Genomic DNA, 23,674 nt, shown 5'->3' with positions numbered 1-23,674 from the left:
TCAGGGTTAGTTTGTTGTTTTTCTAGTTTCTCTATGTGCATTGTTAGACTGTTAATTTTAGATCTTTCTAACTTATTGATATACGTGTTTAGTGCTATAGACATTCCTCTTAACGCTGCTTTAGCTGCATCCCAAAGATGTTGGTGTCTTGTGCCTTTACTTTCCCTAATTTCAAAGAAATGTTTGATTTTTGCCTTAAATTTGTTGTTTACCCAAAGGTCATTCAGGAGTAAGTTGTTTAATTTCTATGTAGTTGTGTGGTTTTGAGATATCTCCTTGGTAATGATTTCTATTCTTATTGCACTGTGGCATAAAGTGTGCTTGCTGTGATTTTTTAAAAATGTATTGAGGCTTGCTTAATGGCCACTATTTGATTTATCTTAGAGTATGTTCCACGTGCAGATGACAAGAGTATATATTCTGTGGTTGTTGGGTGTAGTATTCTGTAGATGTCTGCTAGATCCGATTGGTTAAGTGTCAAATTTATGTCCACAATTTCTTTGTTAGTTTTCTGTCTCAATGATCTTTGTAATCCTGTCAGTAGGACTGGTGATGTCTCCTACCATTATTGTGTAGCTGTCCAAGTCTTTGTAGGTCTAGAAGAACTTTTTTTATATATAAATCTGGGTGCTTCAATGTTGGGTGTATATATACTTTGGATGGCTGAGTCTTCTTGTTGAATTGATCCTTATATCGTTATGTAATGGACTTGTTTTCCCTTCTTTATCATTGTTGGTTTAAAGTCTGTTTTATCTGCTAAAAGAACAGTGACCCTGTCTTCCTTTTGTTTTCTGTTTGCATGCCATCTTTCTCCATCCCTTTTCTTTGAGCCTATGGGTGTCATCACATGTGAAATGCGTCTTTTGAAGGTAGCAGATTGTTTAATCTTGTCTTTTTATCCAACTTGCCACTATATGCCTTCTAAGTGGAACATTTAGACTACTGACATTTAAGTTACTATTGATATGTGAGATTTTGTTCCTGTCATGTTGTTAGATGATTGAATAGTTGCTTTATGGTATCTGTGGGCTATGTACTTAAATGTGTTTTTGTGGTAGCTGGTATTGTTCCTTCATTTTGATGTTTAGCATTCTCTTAAGGACCTCTTAAAAGGCTGATAGTGGTAATGAATTACCTTAGCTTTTTCTTATCTGAAATGATTTTATTTCTCTTTTACTTATGAAGCTTAGTTTGATGGGGAATGAAGTTCTTGCTTGGAATTTCTTTTCCTTAAGGATGCTGAAGATAGGCCACCAGCCTCTTCTAGCTTATAAGGTTTCTGCTGAGATGGCCTGATGGGGTTTCATTTGTAAGTGACCTGACCTGTCTCTGTAGCTACCTTTAATATTTTTTTCTTTTGCAGTGAACTTGGTGAGTCTGATGACTATGTGTCTTGGGGATAGTTGTCTTATAGTGTCTCTTGTACAGGTTCTTTGAACTTTTTGAATTTGTATGTGAACTTCTTTAGTGAGGTTGGGGAGATTTTTGTGGATTCTATGCTTAAATATGTTTTTCAAGTTGTTTTCTCTCTCTTCTTGTCTATCTGGAATGCCAGTGGGTCATAGGTTTGGTCTCTTTACATAATCTCATGTTTCTTGGAGGTTTTGTTCTGTTTTAAAAACTATTCTTTCTTTATTTTTGTCTAAAGTTGATTCAAAAAACTGGCCTTTGAGCTCTGAGATTCTTTCCTCAGCTTGGTTTGTTCTGTTGTTAATGCTTCTGACTGTATTATAAAATTTCTGTAGTAAATTTTTTAATTCTAGAAATTTAGTTTTGTTCTTTCTTAAAGTGGCTATGTCATCTTTCACCTGTTGGATCATATTACTGGACTCCTAGAATTGGATTTCAACTTTCTCCTGAATCTCAATAAGCATCCTTGCTATCCAGATTCTAAATTCTGTATCTGTGGTTTTAGTCATTTTGATCTGGTTAAGAAACATTGCTGGGGAGATAGGGTGATTGTTTGCATGCAGGCAAGAAGACAGTCTGACTTTTTGAATTGCCAGAGTTTTTGCACCTATTCTTTTTCATCTGAAAGGTCTCATGTTCCTTTATCTTTTTGAATTTGGTGTCATTTGAATTGGGCTTTATTTTTCTTGAGATTTTGGCTGCTGTATAAGTTGAGTATAGTCTGTTGTCTTCATTTCTAGGTGCTTTCAGAAGGCCAAGATTCTGTACTGAGTTTTTATTTGTGGCTAGATTCTTTCATGGGTTTCATAGGCATGTGTTCTGGAATAACTGTTGGTTTTATAATTCAGACTGTGATCCAGTAGATGATGCTTAAGAGTAATGGCTGGCAGATAGGCTCTTAGCTGCCCTGCTCTTGTGTATTTCAGTGAGTTTGCAACAGTGCTCTGTGGTTGTGGGGTTGAAGAGAGATGACCCTCTCACCAGGTCCATACCTGTTCCTTAGGGTACTCCCTCCGATCACTGGCATCATGTCCACATTTCTCTAGCCTCAAGGGGTGCCCTGGCAGGCTGTGTTTCTGCCTCCACTAGAGGCAGTCTAAGCTGAAGATTAGGTTGCCAAGAGACCTGCAACATTGTGGAAGCTTGCTGGTCCTCTCTGCTTGGTGGAGTCAGAGCAGGTTGAGAGGTATGTCTGAAGGTGGTCTGTTGATGCCTTGACCTACTGGTCAAGGGTGAGGGATCTCTGGGCAGGGTGGTGTTGTCATGGGTATGCAGCTGATGTGGTGCTTGTGACTGAGGGATTTTTTTGCCCAGCAGACAGCTGTGGGGCCTGCCCAGCTTGTTCTCCTTCAACCAAGTTTCCTTCCTTTGGCTGCCAGAGTATCTGGCCCAACCAGCTGCTTTTGTCCCAAGTCTCCGGACCCAGATCACTAGGTTGTTAGATGTCCAGGGCTGTGGCGCTTCTTTGGGTGAAGGCTGTGGCTGTCAGACAGGACACACGCTTTCTGGATTATCCCTGTAGAGGGAGACACACCAGCTTCTGCACCAGCCCATGAATCCGTGTCTCACTTTTCTCAGTGTTCTGAGAGTGGGGGCTCTTCACCTGCTCAAGCACCAGTCACAGATCTCAGTGTGGCACTCCTGAACTATGTGCTCTAATGGGAGGGGGTTGAGATTGAGCCTGCAGCTTTGTCTTCTGGCCCCTTGGGGTTGGAGACTAACTCTGCTGGGGGAGTGGATATGCTCCCAGGCCACCAGTAAAGCACTCATACTGGGCAGTGAAGGCTATACTGTGTGCACTCTCTTGTAGAAGCAGCCAGGCAGGGTCCTTGGGAGGGGCTGGTGGACAGCAGATTGTGCAGAAGAGACACACCCTTGTCTCATGAGAAAGGCAGCCCTTCTCTCTCCTGGCCCTGCAGTCAGCAGAGATTGGGAGATGGAGAGCCTCTGGCCGTGTTTTACTGTAGTTGCCCCACATGCAAAACCCTCTGGGCTCCATGCAGGCAGGAGCTGTCTCTGCCTACTCTCTAAGCAGATCCCTCTGACAATTCAAGTACCTATGAGGGTCATGGGATCTCTTGTATGTATGATCTTAGAGATCCCCAGCAAGAGTGCATTGCCATACAGTCACTTCATTCACCCCTTTCCCAAGAGCTATTCAGGGCGAGGAGCTAGTCCTAACATCCAGCAAGACCACATAGGATTGCCCCTCCTCCTCTTCAGCCTCCGTGTCTGCATTGCTTCTCTATCAACTCTGAATGCTTTCTCTCCCAGAGGTCTGTTTGATGTATGTTGGCTTACCCAATATTTTGGTCTTTCTCAGTGGGAGAGTTCCTTCCTGGCTGTATCTAGGCAGCCCTCTTGCCGCTCCCCCAACAAGTTCTCAGTTATTTTTTATTGGTGGCAAGGAGAAGAGGTAAGTGAAACATTATATCCACTTTTAATGGTTTATTAACACTTTAAATCATGGCTCTTCAGCAAAAATTTTTAAACACTGTCTGTCTCTACCATCTTTCTATGCCCCAAAGCCATATGACAGCCATACGTGTGGTAGAGTTTGCATGAAACTCTTTTGTTTAAAAACTGGATTTATATTTTGACAGTTCTCTATCGTTATTTCCAAAGTTAAAAAAAATTACTAGTCTGGTAATTAAAACAAGATACTAATTGTTTACATACTGAGAATTGCTAGTGTGATTAAATTAATATTAATTACTTAAAATTAGTGAGCCAAATATCACTACTTAACTAAATGGAATGCAGGAATGATTTATCGAGTACATATCCTAGGACAAGCAATCTTTCTAACAGCCTGGTCTCCATTTCCCCTTAGGAGCATTCAGTAATTAATGTACTACTGCTAGGATTCCATACCTCAAAGTCAATGCTGTAAAAATTATTTGTTTAGATAAAAATAAATATAAATATGAGGTCTGGAATTTTTCCATATACTCTATGATACGTTGACTTCACTTTGGAACTGATTGCTCAGGACAATACAAAAAGATAATACTATAAATGACATGACAATTATTCTAGTTGGATAGGTAAGAGATTTCCAAAATAAAGACTGGAAAATTCTCTTGACTCCCATCCACTATGCAGAATTTTCAGTATCAAAAGGCTACAGATGTTGACTCCATAACTTTCTAATCTCATTCTAATCTTCATCTCTAGGATTTCTTTCAGAAATCTTAGAAATTTTAGAATGAATCTCTTTAAGATCCATTCTTTGTTCCCCTCTATTTCAATAGATTAACATTTGCAATACAAAAACTTCTTTAGAGACACAAAATATTACCTTTAAAAACACCTTTTCATTTAAGTTTATTGAATCTTTTCTTGGCTGTAAGCTAAATATCTTATCTAAAAATTGGGGATGTCTGATGACAGAACTTCCAAAAAATGGAGACATTGAAATAGTTGCATAGCTGAGCATTTTCTAGTACCAATTAATTTATTTTTGTATAGTTTACATTCCAAAACACACAACCAAGACTGGGGAATCTTGAATAAGTAATTTATTAATCAAGATCTTTCAGGAAAAATTCTTAAGGAAATGAAGACAGCGGGAAAGGGCAAAAGAAGAAGCTAGATAAAAATGTAGTTTCAAAATTGTATCCTGAGCATGATTTCTCTGGGAGATCTGGAGCCTAGATTAATTACGGAGGTAATTCTTCCCAGAAGTTAGAGGGTTGGATTTTTTGTCTTATACCAGTAGATCTGCCCAGAGCATAGCCTACCAGACATTACTAAACAAGGTGCTCAGGTCAGACAGGGCAATCCTCTGGAGAAGTACAGGCGTGAAGTGTTATCAGTCAACTCTCAATGCTGGGGAATGGGTACACCTCCCCACTAAGCGCAATTTGGGTAAAGAATAAATATCTGCCACAATTCTTTTCTCACAACTCATTATCATTTAAATAAATTCAGCTCCTTAAATCAATTTCAAAAGAAAGAAGGAAAACTTTATTTGCTTGGCAAGTGACTGCAAACAATAACTCCCCACTGGCCTATGCCTCCAGATAATCCAACTCATGATCCTGGCTTTTCTTCTTTTCCTTCTGTGGCTCTGTGATTTCATCTGTTCCCATAATAGGAGTTCAGAAGAAGAAAAATCCCTTTGAGTTATCAGGAAGCTTTCCTGGAGAGGAAAGAGGCAAAGAATCAGTTTTCTTTGTGTTTTTGCTCTCTGCTAGCACATATTCCCTTGACTTTAGCAGGAAATTTGCATAACCTACCTGATTATTTTCATGGGTGGACCTCAAAAGGGATTCCCTACCTGGCATCCAGTAAGTACTGATCCTCCTTGACGTAATCTGCATTTAGTTCACAAACAAAGAAAAGATGCATGCTCAAACTTGCCAAAACAGTACCTGGATGGATATGAAGCTAATTAGTCAGAGCCATATGTATTGTTTCAAATATGTTATTTTGTTTTTTAATGCTGGAGTTCAAACCAAAGACTACAATTGGTATCTGATTTTAAGGTGAAGATTTTTCCCTTATTTTACCATGAGCTTAGACACTATCTTGTTTCAAATAGAATAATCTCTAGTAAAATGATCTATTCTTAGGTTTGAACTGTGAAAAGGGAAAGGATACAATTAGTTTTTGTAGTTTGGATTAAGCACCATATTACTGAGTTCCCAACAGAAAAATGTAAATATGAGTTAAACTTCCCAGAAAATAGTTATAACAACAATTAGGTATCTGAGGAAGAAAATTTTCCCTGCCCCTGTTAAACTTAGAAGCAGGAAACCACCTCTGAAGAGAAGATCTCTTAGGAGATTTATATTCAGGGAATAAAAGATGCCTTTGAAGACTTCTTTAATGGTTTCTTTCACCGGGATCTTCCTACCTGTCTATCCTTCACCAACTTTAACATCTGTCTTCAAATATATAATTAATTCAAGGTTGTCAAAGTCAATTAATGAACTTAACACAAAATCTAAAGACTGCTTCCCTGGGTTCATATTACAGAACCACCACTTCCTCTACTACCTTAGATAAGATTATATATCCTGAGCCTCAGTTTTCTCATCCATTAAATGGAGCTGATGAGACTGAAAAGTTTCCTACCAAAGTCGTGTGAGGTTTAAACAAAAGAATTAGTCCAATGCCTGCCATATGGTATGGAATTAATACTTGCAAGCTTTTAGTAATGGTCACACCAGTATTGTGCTATACCAGAATATGCCATTTTTAAAATAGAGGTTGACACATTGGGGGACCACGGTTTGTTAATATCACATTTTAGTTTGAATTAAATCTTGATATTTTCTTATACTCTAATATAATAAGACTCCTGATCCTTCCCCAAAGTGTCATAGGTACACAGTTCAGAATTTCACTGGACATTTACCTAAAGTGCTAGAGACATAAAAATTACCTTTTCTCCCTGTTCCTTGAGAGATGGAAATAAAATGAGCTCAGAGAAGCTTAGTGAAATCATAAGGGTCATGACTCAGAACTGACCCAAACCTATGGAATGACCCAAACATCTGAGGTCACCACTGGGGTCTCCTGGCTCCCACCTTGCTGCAGATAACCACAGATTTCTACTTATATTTGGCAACATGATTTGCAGATTAAAACAATGTGTTGCCATCTTCTTCTCTTTACCATATTGTTGATTCTTAATTCATTAATTCATTTATTCATTCACTCATTTATCTATCAAACGTGCCTGTGCGTTTACTATGGGCCAGATAATGTGTGGAGCATTGGAGATACAAACATAAATCAGACACACTCCCTGCCTTCACACAGTTCATAGTCTAGAGTGGAAGAGACAATACTGTAAACCAGTATGGTAATTGCTAGTAATAAAATAGAATTATATTCAAGATGACAAAGTGGCCCAGATAAAGAAGTGTTCAACTTTGAGGTGGGTAAGTTAGGGCTAACTTAGTTGTCACTGGAGTTTCTCAAGTAAGGTAAAGTTGTAATGGAAGAAATTTGCCAGGGGAACAAAAAAGTTGTAGGAAGAGGAAAATGAATGTCCCCAGTCACAGAGGTGTGAACCAGCCTACTGTGATTAGGAAAGAGCAATTAAATCAGTAGTTAAGAGGTTTTCGCCCCTCTCCAGCTGGACTGGGATCAGGGGAGCGGGGGACAAAAGCAGGTGGGAGTAAGCGTGGGATGGGGGTGGCCAGAGGCCAGGGGCCATCTACCACTTCCCGGGAGGGCTGTGCCTGCAATGGGTTTGTTAGTGGGCATGGCAGGGCAGCCCAGCCTCCTGTCTCCGCTTCCGTCTTCCATCTCCCTACGTGGTCCTCCCGGCTACCACAGAACCCTCTCCCCTCAATGGCATGGAGCCCCGGCTACCATCTGGGACAGTTTGGAGCCTGCTGGCACACTTCCCACTACCTAAGGTTTTAGGCTGCAGGAGCTGGCGGGGCTTGCTCGAACCCCGGTCTTCCTTGCACAGTTGATGATAATTCTTATTAGCACCAATCATCCTATATTCTGTGGATATCTGAGCAGTCAAGCTGGATAGTGTTATACTTGTGAATGTTACTGGGATTTCAGTTAAAACTGGATTAGCTCCCCCCTTGTGACAAGCTAATGTCTCAATTCTTTGTAGGCAAGAACCTAGAATGGGTGGGGACCATACTTCAAAGAGGAATCCTTATCTTGATGCTGTGCCGTTTTCCTTGGGCCATCTTCATCAATACTGAGAGCATCGTCCTGCTCTTAAGCGGATCCTGATGTTGCCAGGATGGCCCAAATTTATGTGATGATTTTCATTCTTGCTCTTCCAGCAGCATTCCTGTTCTGGCTGCAGAGGAGATCTTTACAAAAGCAGGGGCATCATCTTGCCTTAAGATATCACTGGAATCGCAGGGAATGCAGTCTATGTGGGATTTAATGCACTCTTGTTTGGAGACTGTGGACCTTGGAGTGTTAGAATCTGCCTGGGCCAACACCTTTCCTAGTTCTTCCTGTCTGCACTTCTTTTCCTCTACACGTGGTAGAAAAAACTCAGATCAATACCTGGGAAGGTTGGACTAGGGACTGTTCCCAGGAGTGGGGCTCCTATATCCACTCACTATACTCAATATACACCTATACATCTATTTTATAATAAATTGATTGAAAAATTTTAAAAAGCACCACACTGAGAGTTAAGTCACAATGACAGGTCCGTGTAAGTTTACATAAGACCTATTTCCATGGTAAATTTTGCCCCCAATATCTACATCCTATTGGAAAAGGGATAGTCTCCCACCCCACAAGATTCTTTCCTGTCCCTGACTCTTCTGTCTCCTCTCTGCTCCCATCTTCCATCTTCCATCTCCCCACGTGCTCCTCCTAGCTGCCACAGAACCCTCTCCCCTCAATGGCATGGAGCCCTGGCTACCATCTGGGACAGTGTAGAGCCTGCTGGTGTGCCGCCCACTACCTAAGGTACTAGGCTGCACCTTATGTAAACTTACATGGACCTGTCATTCTGACTTAACTCTCAGCCCAGTGCTTTTTAAAATTTTTAATCTATTTATTATAAAATAGATGTATAGGTGTATATTGAGTATAATGAGTGGATATAGGAGCCCCACTCCTGGGAACAGTCCCTAGTCCAACCTTACCAGGTATTGATGTGAGTTTTTTTCCACCACGTGTAGAAGAAAAGAAGTGCAGACAGGAAGAATGGGAAGTGGTGTTGGCCCAGGCAGATTCTAACACTCCAAGGTCGACAGTCTACAAATAAGGGTGTATTAAGTCCCACGTAGACTGCATTCCCTGTGATTCTGAGCCATTTTCCAGTGGCTCAGACTGGAATAGGTATATATTGAGTGATGAACCATTGAGATTGGAACCCTTCTTGCAGGACTAATTAATGTGGCAGAGCTGGAAACTCAGGGCATCATCTGTGAACTGGCCTTTGTAGTCTACATGTTTGTCCCCTGGCTTTGGTGTGACAGCCAGTGTATGAATGGGCAATGCTGTGGGGACAGGGAATCATGAGCAGACGTGGTGCTCCCACTTCACTGTTCTCCTGTGTGCCAGTGTGTGTACACTTGTAGCAAGTGTTTTGCTTGTAGTTTTGAAGAGTGTGGTTGCCTATGTATTTACCATTGAGATATTATTTTTCTTTGTGAGCCAAGTGATGCCTGTTTTTGTTCCTCTTCATCTATTGGACACATTTGAAGTACTTGTGGTGGAATCCTGAGAGGCAGAGGAAAAAAGAAGATTGGTGCTATCTTGAATGCCATTGGTTATGGGAAAATCTTTTTGGTTTCCCCATTGGAGTATCTCCTCTGATGTTCTGGATCAAGCGTGTCTTTCAAAGCCTTTTCTATTTAGTGTACATCTTGATAACAAACTAGAATACAGTTGCAGACCAGGCACAGGTTTGAGCTAGTCTAAAAGGGCGTAAGAGACCATAGCTACCCCAACAGAGCTACCTATCCCAGAAAGAGAAGTAACCGATTGAGTGATTTTGCCTGACATCATCAGACCAGAATGACAGACCATACAGCTGATGGAAGAAAACACCCAATATGCAGTGCCCTTTGTTGGGGATGTTTTGAAAGTGAGGCGGTTAATTTTTTATTGTGGAATGGCTTTAGCGGTTGCTGTTGCTATCCTTTTAGCAGGAATTTTAGTAATAGTTTTCAATGACTATAGTTATCACCAGCCTTCAACTAGAAATGATAATTATATGCCTTGTGTGTGTGTGTGTGTGTGTGTGTGTGTTTTCTGAGATAGAATTTCACCCTTGTTGCCCAGGCTGGAGTGCAATGGCATGATCTTAGCTCACCACAACCTCCGCCTCCCTGGTTCAAGTGATTCTTCTGCCTCAGCCTCCCAAGTAGTTGGGATTACAGGCATACGCCACCACGACCAGCTAATTTGTATTTTTAGTGGTACTAAAAATAGGGTTTCTACTAAATAATAATAGTTATTAATTTAATATTAAGTTATTAATTTAATATTAATAACTGTTATTCTAATGGAAATCAAGAAAGGAGGTATAACTTTAAGCAGACTTTTCTCTGTTAACTGTGTAATGATTTCTAAGTATGTAAATTTGATTTTTCCTGCTGTAAATGATCCTTATTCTTTCTCAGGTGAGTCTCTTTCTTCTTCCAGGGAAGTGGTTCATTGTCCTATAAAATATTATTGCTGACCTCGTTTTTTAAAATTTCTCTGTTAATGTGCTTAATCTTGTCACTGAGTGTATGTTAAGTGCCTGTTCAAATCATGTCTGGGATATTGCCATATAAGCTTTTACAAAATAAACACCTTAAAATGGGAGAGAGAGAGAGAGAGAGAGAGAGAAGAGAGGGAGACTTTGAATGTAGGGACAGAGCAAAGTAGGGGCCAAAACATGGGTAAGATTGTATTGAGGGCAATATTGAGCTTGAGGCAGGAAGGAGTCTAATATACTCAGGTTTGCATTTTAAAGATATCATCCTGGTTGCAGCATTCAGAGGGAACAACTGAGGGGACAGGAGATAGGGTAGAACCATATCAATATACCATGAGGAGGCTGCTGCAAAGTCCCAGATACAAGTTTCTAAGGAGCTGATTTGAGATCATAGCAGTGGGATTGAATCAAGGGAAGTGGATTTAACATTCAGGAGGTAAAGTCTACTGGGCATTGTTACTACATTAGAAGACTCAGGGAGAGGAAGGAATCTTGTAGGGAGGAAGACTTTCCCTCTTCCAAAAGGATGTAGAAATTGGCAAAATTTACCATGGAAATAGGTCTTATGTAAACTTACATGGATCTGTTATTCTGACTTAACTCTCAGCCCAGTGCTTTTTAAATTTTTTTTATCTATTACTTTTGAGACCAGATTATGACTCTGGCTGATCTTTGTATTTTTTGGTAGAGATGGAGTTTCACCATGTTGCCCAGGCTGGTCTGGAACTCCTGGGCTAAAGGGATCTATCCACCTTGACCTCCCAAAGTGCTCAGATTACAGGCATGAGCCACCATGCCCAGCTAGCCCAGTGCTTTTTTTGACAAAAAGGCAGTGCTTCAATAGCCAGCTGAAATCAGGACCCTTTAGGAAATTAGTTTCTTGAACACTGAAAATTTTCCAATGGCTCAGACTGGAAAAGCTAAGTAATGAAGTTCTGATGGTATAACACTGTGGTGAAACTTACTCCGAAGCGTAGTACCAGTCGTGAAATCCTGTCTCTCATAGAGATGACTAACAAGTGAGGGTGTAAGAATCACATGGCAGAAGTCATTTCAAGTCATGTCAAGTGGTCTAGTGATGACATAATCATTTAAGAAATCAACAAATTCTATTCAATACTGGATGAGATACCATATTTGGGATGAGTGCAGCAAACAAGGTAGACTTTCTTAGAAATAAGGATGCTGTTGGCCAGTCGTGGTGGCTCACTCCTGTAATCCCAGCACTTCGGGAGGCTGAGGCGGGCAGATCACAAGGTCAGGAGATTGAGACCATCCTGGCCAACATAGTGAAACCCCTTCTCTACTAAAATATATAAAAATTAGCTGGGAGTGGTGACACATACCTGTGGTCCCAGCTACTCGGGAGGCTGAGACAGGAGAATCACTTGAACGTGGGAGGCGGAGGTTGCAGTGAGCCAAGATGGCACCATCGTACTCCAGCCTGGCGCCTGGTGACAGAGTGAAACTCTGTCTCAAAAAAAAAAAAAAAAAAGGAAAGAAAAAAAAGAAATAAAGATGCTGTCTTAAAAAGTCCATGTGCTTTTAATTCACTTGACAGTATTTAAAACTGTCATCAATAGCTTTATAGATATCAGACAAGGTGTAAAATGTGTAATATAATGTCACTTAATTTTCAAATCAACTATATAAGGCAGATATTGTTCTTATCCCATTTTACAGAGGCTTAGCAATGTTGAATACTTTGATTGTGGTTATTTGGTTCCACAAAGATTAGACCCCAGGTTTAGTCTTACAACTGTCAATATACCCATTAACATGGCTGTAAATGAGCTGAACAACTTTTTTTTTTTTTTTCTTGCATCAAGTGTCTAGATAAAACAAAGAATAACACTTTTCTTAAGACTAATACTTCTTTTTTAAAATTATTACTATTTTTTATTTTACTTTTAAGTTCTGAAAACTAACTTCTGTTTCAAAAATCAGATGTCTAGGATATTTCGACGTTCTTCTGTAGGCAATCGATTTATCAAATCTCATGTTATCAAATTAAGGTAAGTAAACCTGGTTTGTAATTTCAAGTCAATATTGTTAAGATGAGGTATTTGATGTACCTAATTGCTTAGCTGCCTTGAGCAAGTCTTTACAACAACACACAGATTTCTTAAATCTTGAGCAGCCCAAGTTTTCCTACCTGTTTCCCAATCACAATAGAAAAAGGTAAGGTGCTTTGTGACAAGAAAATCTCAGCTATTGGATAGAAAAAAAGGAAAAAAATATAGGAAACAGGGGGATGACACAGCTAACATTTCCTCCTCCCCCATCTCTTAAGCTAGCGGCTAAGTAGAACTGAACGTCTTTTTTGTTTTCCTCATTTCAAGCCTACCCCACCGTCAGACAATGACATTCTCCGCAGTAAAGTTTTTCTTTCATGACAGTGCATGTTTATTGTTATTTTAAAATGGCTTTTCATTTTGATGCTTTGGTGAAAGATAATATACAAAAATGAATCATGAAGTTATTTTCAGAAACTAAAATTACTAGAATCCATCCCGAATATGTTTTTATACGTTGTCTAAAAAGCTTAGATTCCATAGTGATATGTCTATCTATAGATATATTTATAATTGTATATTTGCTTGTTTGCTTCACTTCTTGATGATAAAGTAAATATAAATATGGCTAATGATTGAGGACCCCATGTCTTTTCTTTTTCTCTTGCACTTCTTTCTTTAATATCTTTTTTCTTTTTTCCTTTCTCATTTCCATTTTTCTCTCCTCCCTCCTCCTTCTTTCCCTTGCTCCCTTTCTTCTTTTCTTCTATCTCTCAAATTAAATTCATTCTCAAAAGATTACTTGAGGCTTTCTGACCCTACACATCACACTATAAATTCAAATGTTTGAAGTGTTTATCAAATGATTCTCTTTTATAAGTGCTTTCTTTAATCATTTATCTATTAACAGATCACCAAACACCAAAGTGTCAGTGCTTTAATATAGTAAAGGTTTATTTCATTTCCATGACACAGTCCAAAGAGTCAGAAGTTGGGCAAGGGTGTGGGTGCCAATCAGGATTATGAAATGAAATTCCAACTGGATATTCTGCATCTGGTTGGCAGGCAAGGGAAGAGTGAGAGCAAGGAAAATGCTAGGGGAGGTTTTATTAGAAACCAGACCTGGAAGTGAGGGACATTATTTCTTCCCATATTTCATTGGCCGGATTCGTTAGAAAGTTTCAATAAATTTCAAGAAAGCCCAGAAAATGGAATCTACCTCTGTGCTCAGGAGACAAAAGAAACTGGGTTTGGTAAACAAAAGCCTCCTCCCTGCCACACCACTCCTAAAGAATAGTGGTATTAGCTACAGTTTTGTTCAAATTGCCTTAAAAAGCAAAGTTTATAAGTACATATAAAGCATGATTTCATGAGCATCTCCTCCTGCAAACCCCTTTAAACTATGAGCTAAGTAAGGGCAGTGAACAGTTGTTTTCAGGTATGTATTTATCCAGTATTTCTAGCGCGTTGTCTTTATTTCTTCTATAGTGCTTCCAACACTTCCTGGCTATTATACACTCATTTTTAATCTCTGTATTTAGAGAAATCTAAAAATCTGGTATTCACATATATCATCCATTATGTTTTTTTAAGTTTAATATGAGTCCTAATAGGTTAAAGTCATTAATGATTAGATAAATGGTATTTTTTATCTGCCTTTTTGCTCTTCAGTCCAGATGAACAAGGTGTGGACATTCTTATAGTGCTCATGTTTCAATATCCATCTACTGATAGTGCTGAACAAATCAAGAAAAAAATTGAAAATTCTTTATATCAAAGTTTGAAGACCAAACAGTTGCCTTTTACCATAAACAAACCATCATTTATACTCACACGTAAGTCTTTTATTTTTACTCAACACTTTTGTGGTTCCCTCCTCTTATAATTATTTTTGTTTTTTGAAGGCACATATATATATATATCAGCATGAAATAAAAGTAAAATAAAATTCAGTGTTATTTAGTATTACATGTTTTTTTGCTTTTTTTGTTGTATCTTAAGTTCTGGGGTACAAGTGCATAAAGTGCAGGTTTGTTACACAGGTATAAATGTGCCATGGTGGTTTGCTGCACCCATCAATCCATCATCTACATTAGGTATTTCTCCTAATGCTAATGCTATCCCTCTCCTAGGCCCTCCCTACTGTCAGGCCCCAGTGTGTGATGTTTCCCTCCCTGTGTCCATGTGTTCTCATTGTTCAACTCCCACTAATAAGAATGTAATATTGGGGTTCAGGGGTTCAGGGTGCCCTCAGCTCCCCTGAGAAGAAGTTTCTCCAGGTTCTTGGTCTCCTGCCCTCTCAAGAATGAGAGAGGGGACCACAGAGCAGAGCTCAGTAAATGCCGGACTCAAAAGTGTTCGTAGAAAGTGATTTTTTTAAAGATAGAAAGAGGAGAAGGAGAGAGAAAGAAACAGCTAGCTCTCACACTGAGTGAGAGAATCCAGAAAGATGGAATCCAGGAGAGGAGAGCAGCTTCCATGCTGAGTGGAAGGGAATAGAGAGAGATGGAGTTTAGGAGGAGAAGACAGGCTTCCAGGAGAGAGTGTGGAAGGGGACTCCAGAGGAAAAATCTAGGAGAGAGATGGCTTCCACAAAGGGAGTGTTCGTGGAAGGGACCCAAACATGGAGTCTGAAGGGGTGTGGAAGAAGGGGACTTTTAACCTGAGAGGAATCCCCACCTCCTCTGAGACCCTGGGCCAATGAAAGGAGTTCTTAGAACTTCTACTGGAGTGATTGACTTTTAGTTTCTTCCCGTGCCCGTGAAATTTAAACATAAACCATTAAATCTCCCAGATGGAGAGAGAGGGGAGGGGGGCATGGTGCTTGGAAATTCTTGCCCTTAAAACTACAACCCCTTATGGACCCAGAAAGAGAACACATTCCCTCAAGAACATGTGGTGTTTGGTTTTCTGTTCTTGTGTTAGTTTGCTGAGAATGATGATTGTATATTTAGAAAACCTCATCATCTCAGCCCAAAATCTCCTTAAACAATAAGCAACTTCAGCAAACTCTCAGGATACAAAATCAATGTGCAAAAATCACAAGCATTCCTGTGTACAAATAACAGAGAGAGAACCAAATCATGAGTGAACTCCCATTCACAATTGCTGCCAAGAGAGTAAAATACTTAGGAATACAACTTACAAGAGAAGTGAAGGACCTCTTCAAGGAGAACTACAGCCACTGCTCAAGGAAATAAGAGAGGACACAAACAAATGGAGAAACAGTCCATGCTCATGGATAGGAAGAATCAATATTGTGAAAATGGCCATACTGCCCAAAGTAGTTTACAGATTCAATGCTACCCTCATCAAGCTACCATTGACTTTCTTAACAGAATTGGAAAAAACTACTTTAAATTTCATATGAAACCGAAAAAGAGCCCACATAGCCAAGACAATCCTAAGCAAAAAGAACAAAGCTAGAGGCATCACGCTACCTGACTTCAAACTATAGTACAAGGCTCCAGTTAAAAAACAGCATGGTACTGGTACCAAAACAGTTACATAGACCAATGCAACAGAACAGAGGCCTCAGAAATAACACCACACATCTACAACCATTTGATCCTTGACAAACTGGAGAAAAACAAGCAATGGAGAAAGGATTCCCTATTTGATAAATGGTGTTGGGAAAACTGGCTAGCCATATGCAGAAAGCTGAAATTAGATCCCTTCCTTACATCTTATACAAAAATTAACTCAAAATGAATTAAAGACTTAAATGTAAGACCTAAAACCATAAAAACCCTAGAAGAAAACCTAGGCAGTACCATTCAGGACATAGGCATAAGCAAAGACTTAATGACTAAAACAGCAAAAGCTACGGCAACAAAAGCCAAAATTAACAAATGGGATCTAATTAAACTAAAGACTTTCTGCACAGCAAAAGAAACTGTCATCAGAGTAGACAGGCAACCTACATAATGGGGGAAAATTTTTGCAATCTGTCTATCTGACAAAAGGCTAATATCGAGAATCTACAAAGAACTTAAACAAATTTACAAGAAAAAACAAAAAACCTCATCAAAAAGCAGGTGAAGGATATGAACAGACACTTCTCGAAAGAAGACATCTATGTAGCCAACAAACGTATGAAAAAATTCTCATCATCACTTGTCATTAGAGAAATGCAAATCAAAACCACGCTGAGATACCATTTCAAGCCAGTTAGAATGGTGATTGTTAAAAAGTCAGGAAACAACAGATGCTGGAGACAATGTGGAGAAATTGAAATGCTTTTACACTGTTGGTGGGAGTGTAAATTAGTTCAACCATTGTGGAAGACAGTGTGGTGATTCCTTAAGGATCTAGAACTGGAAATAACATTTTACTCAGCAATCCCATTACTGGGTATATACCCAAAGGATTATAAATCATTCTACTATAAAGGCATATGCACATGTAAGTTTATTGTGGCACTGTTCACATTAACAAAAACTCAGAACCAACACAAATGTCCATCAGTGATAGACTAGATAAAGAAAATGTGGCACATATACACCATGGAATACTATGCAGACCTTTGCAGGGACATGGGTGAAGCTACAACATATTTCTTTCATATTTTACTAGGGCTTTTAATAAGTTTTCTAAACTTTTTTCCATATCATATATTATTGGATCCTTACAAAATTTCCAAAGGATAGGTATTACTTTCACCATTTTACAGGTAAAGAAGCTGAGACTCAAGGATGATGTGAGACATTGCATTAGAGTTAGACACAGGTATTGTGACTCACAGAGGTGTTTACAGATTAGTTCTGGGGGTTCTTTTTCATAGTATCAAAGAAAGACATCTTTATGAAGATTTGCCCCTATAGGAAGAGCCAGTGACATGAACTCTAAAGAGGTTCTCTAGCTTGTTTCCCACTTAAAATTATTTTTCATCAATTTCCTTATTTATTCCTCACAAAATGAAATCGGGAAAGTTCTTGTTTTGTTTTCCTCCCAAAGTGGAAGAAAAGGAAGTTCAAAAAGTTTGGGAAACTAAAATTCAAACTACCTTACAGCAAGTTGGAATCCAAGCTGAGAGACATTTTTATTTTTCTATGCCAATCTGTAATTAAAAGTAGGAAAATAATGTGTTTCAAATAAGACTTTAAATGTCAAGGTCAGGAACTGTGTCTTTTCTTTTCTTTTGATTATTTATTTATTTTTATTATTTTCTTACCCCACCCCCGACAAACACTAGAATGCATCTCACATGTGATAGATGCTCCAGCTCCATTTATTGCTTCTTGTTATGTATTTCCAAGTTTAGTTACTTCTGATTTGATACAAAAAAGAGGGGAGAGGGACTTGTATTTTGGACCCAAAAGACTTCCCCCTTCCCAATAGCCATGTATTTATTTAGGAAACAAGTTATCTAAAGTTATTTTTTTGTTCTTAGAAATCAGAAAAGTTCTTTAAATATATTTTGAGATAGAATCCCCATAAATATTAATTATGTTTTCATGAAGTAATTAGAAATAATGGAGAGTATTATATCCACCTTGATTGTTAATCATTTATATCCCAAAGTAAAACAAAGTATTTTCCAGCTTTCGATGAACGGAAATCTCAATTCCTGATGGTATAACTGTCCCTAAGCCACAATCATATATCCTAAAGTAAAATATCTATTATAAAAGTGACATTATATTATGTTTACTGAGTTGTTACAGTTGTAGAGTTTCTTGTACAATTTATTTAAAACATTTTGGCATTGTTGGTTACATACAATGATTTTTTATGATACAACTTGTTTTAATACCAAAATATGTATATTCTCTGACCATGCTCAATAATGAAGATTTAACTGTGTGTTTTCTTCTGCCACATACATGTCTTTTGTTAAATAAAGATAAATATCCCTGAAACCTCTAGTAGGAATAGGGGCTCACATCCCTTTTTGGGGGGAAGTCAATGTTGCTGATAAAATTGCTGTATAATTCTCTATCATTGACAAACAAAAAGCCAATCACTAACTCAACAAACATCTAATCTAGCTGAGTTATAATGAACATGAATGAATAAATTTGAAGGGAAAAAAGATGTCATAGAAGTGAAACATAAAATGAAGTGAAAGGTTGTATATGTCTGGGGTCTCTGGACTGGTTGTATGTGAAAGAACTTCATGTCTGTAATGTCTGCTGCCTGAGCCACAACCATCCAAGCCATTCATGAGATCCTCAGGGAGACAAGGTTATCAACCTGCATTGACTAAATTCCTACTCTGCTAGACCAGGGCCTTGAAATTGGGCCCTCAGGGGTCTGTGATGCATTTAGCTCCATAGAGCTACCATTTCAAACTGGCAATTAGGAATATGCCTAAAACCACATAGGCGGGTAAACACCAGTTGTGATGGGAATTGGAGATTGCTCCTCCAAGTTATATTGAAGCCCCTAAGGAAAGCAGTCAGGGACATTTATCCTTATTTATTATTTCCTACTTTCTGTTTCTTTTTCCAGAGCAAAATCAGAAAGTAAAATGCTCTTTGATTTAATTTTAAAGTAAATTATACAATTTGACCCCAAAATAAAATTAGAGTAAAGGGTTATTTATACATTACTTGGTTATGAAAAATCTCATGCTCTCTTGAAATATGTATGCTTTGGATAATTAGCATTTCTATTAATGACCAGTTGAACAAGGTAACATGAAAATGGGAATATATTCTTCTGCCAGCTAACTCATGTTTTGCTTATTCTAGCTATTGACGGCAAAAAGATGAGGAATCTTCTCAACAGTCGTAAGTTCCAAAACCCACAATTAACTGTTTATTTCACAGTCAAAGATCATGAAAAGAAGTCATAGAAAAGTTAGCAGTAAAATTTACCAAGCTTTTAAAAACTCATTTCATATTTTTATAAACTGAACACTTAATCTTTTTATTATTTGTAGTATTTGAAGTATTTAAATTTATAAATTTATATCAAATACAATTTTAAGTTTATATGACCTATGAGATGTGATTTAAAACATCTTATATGCTATTACAGATATATTAATATTCATTATAAATAACTCTTTTAATGCTCTGACAATTCAAGAGAGTGTTTTAAACTGGTAACATTTAGGCTTTAATTTTTTTTAACTTGCTTGCCTTTTAATTCAAGTATCTGTCATGTACATTCTCTGCCTCTTCCTGCTCTGCACTCTACATTCCAGCATTGGTACATAGTTACGGTCTATTGTGGACAAACATGCCTATTAAAAATGTGACATGTACAGGTCTCTTTTAAGATTGACTTGAAATCTAGTCAACTGAGGGTTTGATATGAGAAAAGAAGACTTTTTTTGAAACTAGTTTTTCAAGTTTTAAGAGACCAAAGAGATCAATATCTGTTAAAATACAGGGCTTTGCAAACACAATGAATTGATTCTCTTTAGTTATTAGTTAAAGGAAAATCATGACCCACATTTAGTATTGAGCTGTTTCTCAGTAATAAGCATACTACCACTACTTTTGGTGTGAATCCTCCTAATTTTGTATCCCACTCTGTCACTTACCAGCTGGGTGATAACCAGCAGTGTTCCCTCTTCAAGGCTTAATTTTCTCATCTAAAAGGTCTGTTGCTATAAATACATCTAATTCACATAGCAGAAGATCTATACATTTTTGGTGCTCGATGAATTATCTATCTATATATGCTTTATAAAGATAGACAGAAGTTAATTCCTGCACTGAATGCCTTGAAATGTTAGTAAACATTTCTTCTGAACCTCAATAGGATCAGCAAGACCTGTATCAAATAAGCTCAAAGGCTGAGTGCTATGAATGGTTCACAAGGTAGCAGGGACAAGGGATTGTCTACAACCAAAACAAATCAGAATATACTTTTTTCCTCCTTGTGATGAATACGAATGAAGATGTATTTCTGTGGCAGGCTGTGGAATAAGGATGACATCTTCAAACATGCCATTACCAGCATTCTCTTCTACTCAAAGAATTGTCCAAGGAAGGGAAACAGCTATGGAAGGGGAATGGCCATGGCAGGTCAGCCTCCAGCTCATAGGGGCAGGCCATCAGTGCGGAGCCAGCCTCATCAGTAACACATGGCTGCTCACAGCAGCTCACTGCTTCCGGAAGTAAGTCAAACAAGGCTGCTATGAGCCTTCTTTTCTCAGTCCTCATCTGCCATTGATTTAGTGCATCAGAAGAGTCCAGTCTTGCCAGTTTATCCTTTGCCCTGTTCAGGGTAGACCCAGGTATCCCCTAAATGGATTATGCTTGCCCTGTGCCCTATCTATGATGCTTGGTTTTTGTTATTTAAAGTTCTTATTATATATTTTCTTCTATCATCATGACCCTAGTACTATCTTTCCCACTATATACTATATAAAATAATATGTAGATTATTTTAGTGTGAAGACTATTATACCTGTAACAAGTTTAATCTCTTTTACATACTCAAAAAGAAAGTCACCTATTTTTTTTCCCAATTAATCCCTCTAACTTCCCACTGTCAGCATTGCCATCACTTTGCAAATAAGAAAAGAATCGTAGGTATTCCTCTTGAAGTTCTGTCTTTTCATCACATTCTCCTAGAACCCTGCAGGATTGTATGGTCCAGAAAGGTGTGTGGAAGGTGGGAGAGACCTGCTGCCTTGTCTCACTGCCCTCACAGTATTCAAGACTGGTTATGTACAACCAAGCAAAATTTGTACCTCTTAAATCTCAGATGTATCAGTTCATGTACACAGACATACACAGGCACACTACAGCCCCAGGAGGTCAGGAACACACCATCTTTCTTCCCTGAGGTTTTACCATCATGGTACAGAAAGCTTTTTCTTTAAACTCTCAAAGACAAAAGTCTAAAGACTCTTTGCCTGGCCTGTGGCACTACTTCCTCATCCCGCATCTTATTAAAGGAGCCTATCCTTGGTGATTCTCAGAGGCTCTTTGTCATCCTTCTAAGGGTAACATGCCAGGTGGTTCCAAGATACTAAGGTGATTATCTGTTGCTTCCTCATAGAAGAGAAGAGAAAAGCAACTCACTTATATGGGCATATGTACAACTCTCGAAATAACCGTGATTATGCCTTAGGGGTAAATTTGAGTCCCACTCACTTGTGAAGGTGAGTGGGACTTCTAATTTTCTCATGTTCATACAGTCCTCCAACCTTTGCACTTCTGTTTTTGTGAGAGTGTCTTCCATTTTAGTTTATAACTGATCTCTCTTTATGTAAATTAAAAATAAATAAATCCAGAATGTCAACTTAATATTTAGTGAAGAATATAAGCTGTGGCCATTGGAATACTTATTCAGCACGTCCAGTGCAGGCTCTGGGTACAGACAGATCTACGTGGGAATTGGCCATTGAGCTTGAAGAAGTAGAGAGTACTGGTGACCTTGATAAAAGAAGTTTTTCTGGTGTGATAGGGATGGGCATGGATTCAATAGAGAATGGAGGGAAGATTAGATGCAGTAAGTTTTAAAATCACTTTTAAGAAGTTTCTAAATGAAAGGGATCAGAGAAATTTGACAGTTGAGGGCAGTTGTGAAGTTAAAGGAAGGATTTTTTAAAATATGGGAGACAGATTACAGCATATTTTACGCTGATAATAATCCAAAAGAGTTGGGCAAAGTGATGATCACAGAGAAAAATGAGTGCAATTTGGGAGTGATATATTAATAATTTCATGTAATTGCACAATGTGGCATACTTTTGTGAAGGAAAACTACATGGTACTTTGAAGATAATTTCGCATTATTCACATCTTTAAATTTCTATTAATTTATTTTTTCTGCAGAAATAATGTATTTTCGAAATCATGTTTAAGACAAACCTCAGCACCTTTATGTCTATGAAAAATGATTCCAGTCTTTGCAAAACAGTATAGGTGGGGAAAACATTCTTGATTGGACCATCTCCTTTTGGCACTAACCAGCGGCATGTCACTCACCTGCACAAGTCACTGAACTTCTGGGTCTTAATTTTCTTATTCATAAAGCATGTTGAATTGGCCTATCATGTGAGGCTTCCTCTCTCGTTGGCAATCCATAAAGGGATGGGATAATTTTTATTTTTTATCTGATTCATTTGTGAACTCCTTAAGGCCTGAAGTCATATATGTCTTTATATCTCTGAGAATTCTAGTATCTAGTGTCTAGTTTTCAAATGGATGCTTCTGTCAGTCCTAAGATTTCTGGTTTGAATAAAATCTTATCTTAATGTGTAAAGAAGTAAAATAGATGAGAGAAGAACCCCTCCCATATCCTGGGCTCTGTCTGCTCACTTTTAGGGCAGTGCAGCACTTAGGAAACCACTGATCTTTCAGGTTTTTTTTTTTTATTATTACACTTAAAGATTGTTGATTCACCAATGTAGTAATCCTTTCTTCATCCAGAGAATTTTAAGTTACTATGTATTTCCAGTCACTCAGGATGAGGATAACTTTAGAAAAAAGGTACTGGGCTTTGGAGGACCATAAGGAAGTAAAGAGATGATAGGACTAGATAGAATTTGCTGGTGATATAAACCTTGTGGGAGAGAAAAGCATCTATGTGAAAGGAGAACTGAAAGTCTAGTAAGAGGGACTGACCAGGCCAGATCCATGGGTGGTAGGAGCATGACTTTGAGTTAGGATTACTTAGCCCTTGTATCTAAGGGAGGGGTATGGGAGGGATATGGGAGTAGGGTGGAGAAAAAACCCTGTGTACACATGAAGGTTTGCAAAGCAACAAATTACACTTCACTTCAAAGATCACAGTAAAACCTAGTAAAATAAGAGCCAACAAGTGAGTCATAAAATAAGAATGGGTTGATGATGTGACATGGAGAGAAAATCCCTCTTAGTATGTATATTATCCAAAACAAATCAAAATTAATTTCTACACAGTTTGTTGAAATTCAGGAAGAAAGAGAACCTGAAAAGCTCCTAGCAAGCAAAAAGTTTAAAAATTGGAAACTAATCATATTTATTAATTAATTATTTGTACATAATTGTAATAATTTTAAGAAGTATTTTTTCCTATTTTGTTATCAACTACAAACTTTGTTACCAAAAGGATGTTTCAGGAGCCTAATACTGATAGTTGGGAAGAAATACAGTCTCGGTCTTATTCACAGAATTAAGTCAAGCATTCCAAGTATTACTTT

General features: G+C 38.3%; 1 protein-coding gene and 1 long non-coding RNA gene across 2 annotated transcripts in view; one reads left to right on the top strand and one right to left on the bottom strand.

Annotated features, from left to right (window-relative positions):
* Positions 1-23,674, top strand: part of TMPRSS11F (transmembrane serine protease 11F) — a 69,258-nt gene that overhangs the window by 38,575 nt on the left and 7,009 nt on the right. Inside the window, exons 4-7 of the mRNA XM_021675441.2 lie at positions 12,515-12,582; positions 14,254-14,417; positions 19,278-19,316; positions 20,455-20,656. Coding sequence (XP_021531116.2) covers positions 12,515-12,582; positions 14,254-14,417; positions 19,278-19,316; positions 20,455-20,656 — 473 coding nt within the window. The remainder of the gene's footprint in view (positions 1-12,514; positions 12,583-14,253; positions 14,418-19,277; positions 19,317-20,454; positions 20,657-23,674) is intronic.
* The window catches only part of LOC135269892 (uncharacterized), a 323,864-nt gene continuing 312,147 nt past the window's right edge, over positions 11,958-23,674 (bottom strand). The window contains exon 4 of the long non-coding RNA XR_010338129.1: positions 11,958-12,037. This is a non-coding gene — a long non-coding RNA (uncharacterized LOC135269892). The remainder of the gene's footprint in view (positions 12,038-23,674) is intronic.

Source organism: Aotus nancymaae, unplaced genomic scaffold (assembly GCF_030222135.1).
Source record: "Aotus nancymaae isolate 86718 unplaced genomic scaffold, 86718_ANA_hifiasm-v0.15.2.pri h1tg000006l, whole genome shotgun sequence".
Lineage (NCBI taxonomy): Eukaryota > Metazoa > Chordata > Mammalia > Primates > Aotidae > Aotus > Aotus nancymaae.
This window is presented reverse-complemented; position numbering and strand designations above follow the sequence as displayed.